The sequence below is a fragment of the Rhamphochromis longiceps genome, linkage group LG10, assembly GCF_057381845.1.
Source record: "Rhamphochromis longiceps isolate RC_006_pf linkage group LG10, R_longiceps_female_GT1.1, whole genome shotgun sequence".
In the NCBI taxonomy this organism is placed as follows: domain Eukaryota; kingdom Metazoa; phylum Chordata; class Actinopteri; order Cichliformes; family Cichlidae; genus Rhamphochromis; species Rhamphochromis longiceps.
This window is the reverse complement of record NC_140566.1, coordinates 35236747-35248841: the sequence shown is the minus strand read 5'-3', so window position 1 is coordinate 35248841 and position 12095 is coordinate 35236747. Positions and strand designations below refer to the sequence as shown.

General features: G+C 45.3%; 1 protein-coding gene across 1 annotated transcript; it reads right to left on the bottom strand.

Moving 5' to 3' along the window:
- Positions 1-2568: 2568 nt before the first annotated feature.
- Positions 2569-11462, bottom strand: LOC146661344 (odorant receptor 131-2-like). The gene is made up of 3 exons (XM_085419757.1): positions 10677-11462; positions 9974-9993; positions 2569-2713 (listed from the first exon to the last, which is right to left on the bottom strand). The coding sequence occupies exons 1-3, from the start codon at positions 11460-11462 to the stop codon at positions 2569-2571; spliced, it is 951 nt and encodes a 316-aa protein (XP_085275883.1).
- Positions 11463-12095: the final 633 nt, after the last annotated feature.

The window sequence follows — 12095 nt, the reverse complement described above, 5'->3', positions numbered from 1 at the left end:
TCAGGGCCAGGATAAAGTTCCAGAGAGACATTCGGGACTGCAATCTCCTCTGCTTCACCGAGACATGGCTGAACCCAGCGGTGCCGGACCACGCCATCCAGCCGGCCGAGTTCTTCTCGGTTCACCGCATGGACAGGACACGGGACTCGGGGAAGTCAAGGGGAGGCGGCGTGTGTTTAATGGTGAACAACAACTGGTGCAACAGTGCGAACGTTGTTCCTCTCACACGCTCCTGCACACCAAATCTGGAACTACTGTCCATCATGTGTCGTCCTTTTTATCTACCTCGGGAATTTACATCGGTCATTGTAAGTGCCGTTTATATTCCACCACAAGCGGACACGGTCACCGCCTTATGCGAGCTGCATGAGGCACTCACACAGCACCAGACACAACACCGGGACGCTGCGCTTATTGTGACGGGGGACTTTAATAGCGCCAACCTCAAACGCGCAGCGCCGAACTTTTATCAACACATCACCTGCCCCACCAGGGGTGAAAGGACACTGGACCACTGCTACACTACGGTCAAGGACGGCTACAAGGCACAATCCCGCCCCCCGTTTGGCAAATCTGATCACGCCGCCATCTTCCTCATGCCAAAATACAAACAAAGGCTGAAACAGGAAGTTCCGGTTCAGAGGAAGGTCGCGCGCTGGATGGATCAATCGGTGGCCGCGTTACAGGACGCACTCGATGACGCAGACTGGGGCATGTTCAGAAACAGCTCCGACGATGACGTCAACGTGTTTACGGAAGCGGTTGTGGGATTCATCGGGAAACTAGCGGATGATACCGTGGAGACAATTTTTTTTTTTTTCCAAGCATTTCACTACATATCGTACTGTGTATGACTGTGTACGTGACAAATAAAATTTGAATTTGAAATAGTTTGAAATGGTTGTATAAAAAACCTCCTTGGCTGCATTTTTAGGTAAACAGTTTATAACTTTGTTGTTTGCAAAACTGGTGCATTTTTTAAACTTACAAATTCCATTTATGTTTCAAGTTATGTTCGTGGTTTTTACAGTAAAAAATTGAACTTTTTTCTACTCTGATTTTATGTTTTTTGTCTGAATGATACCAAACAAGGCAAGGTAAATAGTTTTTAAATGTGAGCTACATAGGTAAAATTTAAAGTAGTCAAAAATGGCCAATTATACCTTGAACCCCAGAGGGGAACATAAAAGTTGTATATTAATTTTCACACATCTGAAAATTAAATGCTGTACAAACATCAAACAGAAAACTCACTGGATGCTTGCTGATTAACCTGGTTGTGTTAGATGGTAGTAAACAAAGTTTAGGGAGCAAGATGAATGAATACCTTTTCACTGGTGCAAAAACCTCAGCCACTGTTGCTTATAGTATGCAGTTTGTAATCTGATAGGCATGAGGGAGAGTGCTTCTCTTTCTTGTAGTTCTAAGTTAATACATTTTGCTGTGGTTGCTGTTCAGGGATTAACACGATTGCCATGTTATTAGGTGAAAAGTCACATAGACATTTAGATTGCTTAAACAACAGAAAAACACATTTCATGAAGCTGATCAAATTATATAAAAACAAAAATCTCTTGACAATAGATATATATATATATACACACATATACACATTTTCAATAACCCACACAACCTACAGATATATATACCCACACCAACATACCCGTGCACCCGCACACACATGAAAATATTGGACAAGAACACCTGATCAAATCTCCATCTCCTCCCTGTATCCTGTAAAAACCATCTCCTTAAACTGCTGTTTAAACTGTGCCGTGCTCGGACGTTGCTTCATATCTTTACTTAGTCTGTTTCACAGCTTCACTCCACACACAGAGATGCAAAAATATTTTAAAGTTGTACGGATACGAGGATTTTAAGGTTTTTAATCATCAAATATCAAAAATTTTTTATATTACTGTTGTTCAAAATGTTTAAAATTGGTATGAATCATTTAAATCACCATGTTGTTAGCCAAACCCTCTGAATACTCAAACAGAAATTTTGCCATGAAACTCACAATACAGGTGGTTTGTTTTTTGGGAGGCGGGGAACTACATGGCGATATTTCCTCAAAATATTTGTCTTGAGAAAAATTGTATAATTAATATACATCAACGTAAAAAATAACAGCAAACTGGAAAATGTGACAAAACAACAAATATTTATTAATAACAGCCTAAATATTGGACCTGTGATGATAATTTTTCTATTTATGATGCCCTAATTCACAGTGTAATATGCAATAATAATCCATTCGAATAAAGCTCTTTCCTGAACGTCTCCCTAAACCTCGTGTAAAGTCTCTCCTTCCACAACTCATTTCCATAATGACATGTGCAAATAGAGAACTTAAATTACTCCAGTGTGTACACAGTTTTAGAAACAGGAGATGGCAGAGCCAGGATTTCATCAAAAAGTAAACCCTCAAATGTGGGAAATAATAGTACAGGGCAATAGCTATGTAAGCTTGGTCTCAAAATAATACATGTTGGACACCAGTTTACAGTGCCTTGAAAAACTCTCAAATATGCAGCTCAACAAAGGCCTCCATCAAAACTAAACATGTCATCCCTTGTCTTCTGCCACTGGGCATTTCAATCGACAGCACAGATGATATATGAGGACAGGTCTGATAGTCTGATCTCTTAGTCCATAAATGAGAGAAGTCAGACACCTGGGTAAGACGAAAAAGAGAAGAAAAAAAAACATTCTGAATGCGAACAAGTACTATCCTTGTGTGGCGAGACGAGGTTGGGATATAAAGTAAATACTCTTTGCAGTTTTAAAAAGACAACGCCACCCTGGGAATTTCACCCAGAGAATACTGAAAGTAACACTAAATCACCAGAAAGGCACTTAGGTTCGCTATACTCAGTCCAGAGACGAGGTTCAATGATCAACAAATTCACAATTTATTGGTAATTATTTAAAACACCGAATAAAAACATAATCATAAATATTCAAATACAAATATGCTTAAAAAGGTATTCAGAGCTGAGGCTTACCAGTGGAGGGGCAGGGATGCCACACACAAACTAAAGAAAGAAAACACACCCAAAACACAAGTGCAGCACACTATCACACACTCACACAAATAAACTAAACAAGGCAGGTGTGTACACTCAAGGGATCCCACCACCAAGGCACCCTAGTCTCCTCCACGTCGGCACTCCGCATCTGAATAAAAGAAACAAAGAAAATTTTAATATATTACAACAAACTAATGTGTAGCACCGGGGGATAACCCAACTGCAAGACCACACTGGTGATCTACAGCTAGAAAAAGGGCCTCCCACCAGTGGTGTAACAAAAATCCAAACTACAAATCAAAAGCAATAAAACAACATACAATCTGGATAAAACTCTAAAATCTGGAGCAAACGGAATCACCGTACTGCTCCAACTTGCCGTCCACACGACGATAAGTTAACAGTCAATCAATATGCACGCCAGCTGACTCCGATAACCGGCATGCATATAGCCGTTGTCCACGCCGACGTCCACTGTGAAAGCTGACAGCAGCAGGGAAAGAATTCTCACAACGGGAACAGACGGTAAAAGCACAGCAAGGCAAAACAGCAGCACTTCAGTTCGCGTAGCTTGGCGCAAAACTAAGGTCCACACTTCCTGCGAAACATAATAAATAATTACTATAAACGAACAATAGAAGGCAGAGAGCGTAACAAAAGTTGATTACGTACCAAGTAAGCCGGGTCATAGAATGTAAGCAGAATAGCTCAGAGGCTTCTATAGCTACGACCAGCCGCGATGGAGACTTTAGAGGAGTAACCCACAAACGATCTCTACCACACCGAGGAAGTCAGGTGACCAAAAAGGAGATCACAGGCAAGCAATGCAGAGACACTCAAATGGCCACTATTTATACCAGCGCCCCCTAATGGGCCAGGCTGAAAGTGGGTTGGACCGAGGGATAACATTCATCCTGCCACATTCTACCCCTCCTTCTTGCATCGTCGCCCCGACGATGAATTACAAAGACACCCAGATTAGTCCCAAGGCCTAAAAAATGCAGAGACAGCATGTACCCTAGGCTCAGAAATAGAGTTAGCAGCCCCTTGTGCCACCTCCCCTGTTGGTCTTGGGAGATGATGGATGTTTGAATGCTGGCCAGCTGTGGACCGGGTTGTTTTTCGCACCACCACATTTCTTGTATCAGAACTCGTAGAGGGAGCAGGAAGAGAGCTAGATGGAACTGGTGCTACACTCGGAGTAACCGTACAAGTGGCTGGAACATCGGAAGTTCGGTCTTCTGGTGGAAGCAACAACTCAGGGCTACTTGGAATCACTGCCACTGGGCTGTAAGATGGTGAAACATTTACTTGAGGAGCTCCTATGCTCAGGAATAACAGGTCACTGTCACGTGATGATTCATGTTCTGGGGAGGATATTTCTGGGCCATGTGAGCTACTGCTTGGAGCAGGCCCTTCTGATGGTGTAGCTGCCGTTACCACAGCCTTCAACAAGGTACGATGAATATGCTTCACACTGTGGGATCATCTGCAGGTGCAATGGTATATACTGCCCCACCTCCTTTAGGTGCCTTCAGGATTCTATATACCACGGGTTTCCATCGATCTTGGATTTTACATCTCCCTCTTCCACTCTGATCGCGCAGGAACACCAACTGGCCGTCGTTCAATGGTGCCTCTTTCACCTTTTTATCATGGTGCCTCTTTCTGCGGTCGGCAGCCAATTGCAATCGTTCCTTGGCTCCTTCATGTACAACCTGTAGCCGGGCTTGATGCTCCTGAATCCACTCGTGCACATCTCCACTGATGGGGTCCGGTACTCTGCCCAACAGAAAGTCCACTGGCAACCTGGGTTCTTGCCCAAACATCAATAAGAATGGGGTTTCCCCAGTAGCCTGATGGGGAGTGGTATTATAACAGTAGAGTAACTGGGGCAAACATACATTCCAGTCTCTTTTTCTGGATACTGGCAGGGTCCGCAACAAATTGTGCAAAGTCCTATTAAAACGTTCACACTGACCATTTCCAGCCGGATGATAAGGAGTAGTGTGGGACTTCTCGATACCATAAAACCTGCAGAGCTGCTGGATCAGGGAGCTTTCAAAGTTACGACCCTGATCGGAATGGATACGCGCTGGTACACCAAACTTTGAAAACCACTCAGTCACGAGAACCTGGGCCACTGTAGCAGCACATTGGTCACGAGTGGGGACAGCCAATGTATACTTGCTGAAAACATCAGTCATCACCAAAACGTTCTCCAGCCCATTCCGGGAAGGTTCGAGCAAGGTGTAATCAATGGCCAAGATTTCATTTGGTCGAGAAGCCAACAAATGTCCCATGAAACTTTGAGCTGCTGGTTGGGTGTCTTTTGCAACTTGGCAACGTTCGCATCTCTGACACCAACGAGCTACCTCAGCAGACATACCTGGCCAGTAGCACCGTGAGCGGAGAAGCGCTAGGGTCCTTTCCACACCTTGATGGCCGTGCTCCTGATGAACATGAGTCAACACCTGCTCAATTAGTGCACTAGGCAGCAAAAGCTGAAGTACCACCTCGGCACCGTCAGGGCGATGAACCTGACGATACAGAACTCCTTCCCTTTCAATCAGACGATCCCATTGTCGTAGCAGCACCAGAGCAAGTGGAGCAAGCTGCTGCCGCTCCTCAAAGCTGGGTCGCTGCTTCCGTCTCCAGAACACCAAGATCTCTTTTATCACTGGGTCGACCTGTTGGAGGGTATGAAGATCAGGAGTAGTGAGATGGGGCAAAACTGTAATGGCAGCTTGTGATACCTCAGCTGGTCCCAGCCGCAAGGCTTGTTGAAGAGGTCCGGGCAAGGCTGTACCAGGAACCATGGCTTTAATCTCCTGAGGATCAGGTGGATGCTGGCGAGATAAAGCGTCTGCATTCTTATTACTCCTTCCTGACCTGTACTTTAAGTCAAAGTCAAACGAAGCGAGCTGAGCTGCCCAGCGCTGTTCAGTAGCCCCAAGTTTAGCAGAAGACAAGTGACTAAGAGGATTGTTGTCGGTGTAAACAATACACTTGTGGCCCAACAAGTACTCTCTAAATTTCTCAGTCATGGCCCACTTAAGTGCCAAAAACTCCAGCTTCATTGAGCTATAATTTAGCATATTGCGCTCAGGGGGCCTCAAACCCCGACTGGCATAGGCTATTGGCCTCACTTTACCTCCCTGCTCCTGGGAAAGCACTGCCCCTAGGCCGGCATGGCTGGCATCCACTTCTAAAATAAAAGGCAAAGAGAAATCTGCATAAGCCAGCACTGGTGCTGTCGTCAGCTTAGTCTTTAATGCCTCAAAACTTTGAGCACACTCTGCAGTCCAGTTCTCCGCGACACCATGCTCTGACCTCTTCTTTGATTTTCTGCCTCCCCACTCTGCCACCAGTCTATGCAGAGGTGCCGCCAACTTGGCAAAACCCTCCACAAAACGGCGATAATAGCTGGCAAACCCAAGGAAGGAGCGTAGTTCCGAAACAGTCTTAGGAGGCTGCCAGTTAGCCACCACTTCCACCTTGCTAGGGTCCGTAGAGACACCTTGATCGGAGATGACATGGCCTAGGTAGCGAACCTCCCGCTGGAAAAAGGCACATTTGGCAAGCTTGGCTTTTAAACCTTCCTGCTGAAGCCGACCTAGCACCACATCCAGCCGCTCAAGATGTTGCTGTACTGTTGATGAAAAGATTACAATGTCATCAAGATAGAGAAGCAGAGACTGGCACTGTTGATCACCGAAAAGGCGTTGCATTAGTCTCTGGAAGGTGCTAGGGGCATTACAGAGCCCAAATGGCATTCGGTTCCACTCAAATAGGCCGACAGGAGTACAGAAGGCAGTCTTGGGCCTATCCTCTTCCGTAACTGGGACCTGATTATAGCCACTTGCTAAATCCATGGTGGAAAACCAACGGGCACCAGTCAGCGCATCTAAGGATTCTTCAATGCGCGGCAGGGGGAATGCATCTTTCCTTGTCTTGTTGTTCAGTTGCCGATAATCAACACACATGCGCGGGCTGCCATCCTTCTTCTTAACGAGCACAATGGGAGAAGCATAGGGGCTGCTACTCTCTCTAATCACCTCGGCCCCTAACAACTGGTTAATATGCTCTTTCACAACCTCGTACTCTGAAGGGGGGATGCGCCTATAACGCTGCCGCACGGGGATATCGTCTAAGACTGGAATGTCATGGGAGATCAAGTTAGTGCAACCCAAATCAGTGTCATGAGCAGAAAAGACCGAGCTGTATTTCTTAAGGAGAGACCTCACCTGTCCCTGTTCCTCTGCTGACAGTTTAGACAAATCAATCCCTTCCATCTGATCCTGCACAGTAGGAGTGGCGGTGTGAGATGCCATTGTGGCTACGTTAGGGAGTACTTCTGTCACACCAGCGGGCAAACTGACCACATGAACATCTTCCAGGGTCCCTATAATGGTCCTAGGGTAAAGCAAGACCGCCGTAGTCCCTACATTAACAACTGGTAGGTATGCAGTACCTCGAACCACTCGAACCAATGCAGGGGACGCTAAAAGTCCAGCAGGCAAGTTAACATCAGTAGGTTCAAATAACACAGTGGCACCTGAATATTGCTCAGAACAGGTGGCGGCCACTACTTTCATTACACCACCCGGAATGCAACATGCTCGCTTACCCCTCACTCTCACATGGCCAGACAAATCCAGTGGGGCTCTTATACTAACGTCATGGCACTTTTGCAGCGCCTGCACAAGGGGTTTAGGGGCCTCTGTGACAAAGCCCAAACTAAACAATGCTTCACCGTGTTGCCCAAAAAGCTCGTGGTAACACTTCCGAATGACATTCATCCCCAATACACCCGGAACCGTGGAAGGTCCTGCACCTGGAGGATCTTTAACGACCAACACGCCACACTGTGGAAGAAACTTGTCACAGAGCTCTACACTTAGCTCGATATAGCCAAGGTAAGGAATGGACAACCCATTAGCCGCTTTAAGCTGCAACCAATGACAAGCTTGGAGACGCTCTTGACCCCAGGACTCAAAATGCTGGCGGAAAAAACTTTCAGTAATGGTAGAGACCATGGACCCCGTATCAACCAAACAAGGTACTTTTATACCGCCCATGTCCACATCTATATGAGGACAGGATGAAATTAATTTCGAGACTGCCTCTGGACCATTAGAAACAACCCTTGAGCCAATAGACACCCCACCCGAACTGTGGCTCGGCAATACGGAGGGTGCTAGTTTTCCGAAGCCGTATTTAAAGGAGTGCGCCTGCGATTATGCAGAGGGGCCTGCGAAGGAGGCCGGGAACGAGGAACGCGTTCCCCATCACACTCCCGAGCAAAATGTCCAGGTTGCTGACAACGACGGCATATAATGGAGTCGCCCCGTCCTGAGCGAGGCATTCGATGGGGGCCCTGCAATCGAGCAATGCTCTGAGTGAGCTGATTAAGTTGCTCCTGCTGGCACTTTAACAATTCCTTCATCTCGCTCATCTCAGACAAATGGGTAGACTGGGCTATTCCTGAAGGACCGCTATGGACCCCATACTGAATGCCATAAACAGAAGGGACAGAACTGCTTCTATGCCTAACGCCACTAGGCAACCCTTCACGTTCCCACCTAATAGCTTCCCCTCTAATCTCCAGCAATGTCAGTGTGGGCTGCCTCCTTACTAGCTGCTTTAACTCCCGCCGCAAGGTACTATCTAAGACCTGCTCAACAAATTGATCTCTTAATAAAACGTCAGCATTGGGCATGCCATTGGGGGCACTCGATTTAACTTTCTCCATAAGACCCAAGAGAGCGAGGGAAAACTCTTGCAGTGTCTCACTTTCCTGCTGTTTTCTAGAGAAGAAAGCTTCCTGCAATGCTACATAGGAGTCTGAACAGCCATACAGTTCTTGCAATATAGTGATTATCTTAGCAGGATCAGTCCTCTCTGCACTAGAGCGATATTTGATCTCCTCACGTGCTTCCCCTTCTAGGTGGTCAAACAGGAAAAATGCTTTATCAGCCAAAGACAAATGACGTGCTCTAGCACAACCTTCTATTTCCTCCAACCATTCATTCAACCCTATACCTGATTTTCCTCTAAACATAGGGCACTTTCTGTCACGGGGCACAAAAACTAGTCTCTCTGCTACAGAGACACCAGCCGTTGGGGGGTTAACAGATGATGCAGTTGAAGTAGAAGGTGTAGCACTAGTACCTGACCCAACAGCCCTCTCCTGACGCAGCCTCTCATTGTCTGCTTTCAGCTGCGCGATCAAGTCCCTGAGTTCCTGTAACTCTTCCTCCATCTCTGTAACACAGCTGTGAAATCCCACACCAAAGTAGCTGCTGCTTTGCCTTTATTCTGTACAAAATAATATAAAAAAACAATTTACGTTACACCAAACAAAAAAAGAAGAACACACGTCTCTGTTTTAAAGAGTATATCCTGCCGACAACGACGCCAAGTTTGTGGCGAGACGAGGTTGGGATATAAAGTAAATACTCTTTGCAGTTTTAAAAAGACAACGCCACCCTGGGAATTTCACCCAGAGAATACTGAAAGTAACACTAAATCACCAGAAAGGCACTTAGGTTCGCTATACTCAGTCCAGAGACGAGGTTCAATGATCAACAAATTCACAATTTATTGGTAATTATTTAAAACACCGAATAAAAACATAATCATAAATATTCAAATACAAATATGCTTAAAAAGGTATTCAGAGCTGAGGCTTACCAGTGGAGGGGCAGGGATGCCACACACAAACTAAAGAAAGAAAACACACCCAAAACACAAGTGCAGCACACTATCACACACTCACACAAATAAACTAAACAAGGCAGGTGTGTACACTCAAGGGATCCCACCACCAAGGCACCCTAGTCTCCTCCACGTCGGCACTCCGCATCTGAATAAAAGAAACAAAGAAAATTTTAATATATTACAACAAACTAATGTGTAGCACCGGGGGATAACCCAACTGCAAGACCACACTGGTGATCTACAGCTAGAAAAAGGGCCTCCCACCAGTGGTGTAACAAAAATCCAAACTACAAATCAAAAGCAATAAAACAACATACAATCTGGATAAAACTCTAAAATCTGGAGCAAACGGAATCACCGTACTGCTCCAACTTGCCGTCCACACGACGATAAGTTAACAGTCAATCAATATGCACGCCAGCTGACTCCGATAACCGGCATGCATATAGCCGTTGTCCACGCCGACGTCCACTGTGAAAGCTGACAGCAGCAGGGAAAGAATTCTCACAACGGGAACAGACGGTAAAAGCACAGCAAGGCAAAACAGCAGCACTTCAGTTCGCGTAGCTTGGCGCAAAACTAAGGTCCACACTTCCTGCGAAACATAATAAATAATTACTATAAACGAACAATAGAAGGCAGAGAGCGTAACAAAAGTTGATTACGTACCAAGTAAGCCGGGTCATAGAATGTAAGCAGAATAGCTCAGAGGAGGCTTCTATAGCTACGACCAGCCGCGATGGAGACTTTAGAGGAGTAACCCACAAACGATCTCTACCACACCGAGGAAGTCAGGTGACCAAAAAGGAGATCACAGGCAAGCAATGCAGAGACACTCAAATGGCCACTATTTATACCAGCGCCCCCTAATGGGCCAGGCTGAAAGTGGGTTGGACCGAGGGATAACATTCATCCTGCCACACTTGTAACAATCACTGAAAGAGGCACGAGTAATGGGTAGTAAATAGTTGAGGAGAGGCTGAGGAACAGCTGCATCAGATTCAAGAGCAGTGTGTTACGAGCTTTAAAGGCCAAGGCTTTGTCTGTGGAGGCTGACCTGGCTGCTACAATCACACCAATGTAAGAGAAAATGACTGCCACACCAGCAGCCACAACCACAATACAAGTGAAAGCTTTGTCAAAACGATCAGACTTTGTCCCGAGCAGAATAGCGATGTCACCACATAAGCCTTTCACCTCTAAATCACCCAACTCTTCAAATAGTGATAAAAACAACAGAGTGCGAATAATAATGTTTAAAAAACTGATGGCCCAAATCACAGTGATAGCTGCCCCTGTGTTTCTGATGGTGATGATGGTTGCATGTCTCAGTGGGTAGCACACAGCAACATATCTCTCAAGAGGCGTCACAACCAGCGTGAGAGGAGATATCACAGATGTGAGATGAGTGAAGTTGACAAGAAAAGTACATACAGGATATGACACTGTTATTCTAAGAACTGCAAGAAGAAAATGAATCTGACTCTGTGCCAGCTGCACAGTGTCCGCAAAAAGCAGGTTATACAGAAGAATATAACGGCAGGTCTCACGAAACACAGGTTTACTCCTCAGAGTGAACAACATGATGCCATTGATGAAAAGAAACACACAGGTCGGAAGTGTTGTCAGAGTAGAAATCATGACTCGTTCTGCTAATGCCTGATATCCAACAGTGATGTTAGTGAAAGTCTGAGATATACTAGACATTGAAGAAAATTAGGCAAATATTACAGAGTAAAAAAAAGCACAATACCAAACATTTACAAGAAAAAACTAAACAGCACACAAGTACAGTTAACCTGTGAAGAGTTAGCAGCAGAGGTTAGGTTCTTGTTCTCGTGTGGGCAGAGCTGTTCTGCAGGGTTTTCTTAAGCTCACAAACAATTTATAATGTTTTTCGTAGTCATGAACATGTTTACCAGATCATTAACTGGTGATGTAATCCTTCTTTCCCTCTTGTAGGTTGAGGTATTAATATATGTGTTGTACTGTTTTCCATTACTGTTACTCTGGTTATGAAGCACTTCATGCCCATTAGTTTGAATGCTGTGTAAAATGTAAATAAAAACAGAATGCTATGATTTCCAAACATGTGCATGTGTCAACCAGCGTGTAGCCTGTTACAGTTGCTCCTGCTTTTTCTCTTTAGCTTTGCTTTTTTTCTTATTTATTCTTTTTTTCTTTACCTGGACTTTGGTCTGTTTTAATAACTTTCCTTCAGCCATGTCGGTTGAGAGAGTTGTTGTTCTCATGGACGTCAAGGAACAATACAGCTCCTTCTCCCTCCTCCCACTATGTAGGTCAGATCACAACCTGATTCACCTCACACCCCCCAATATG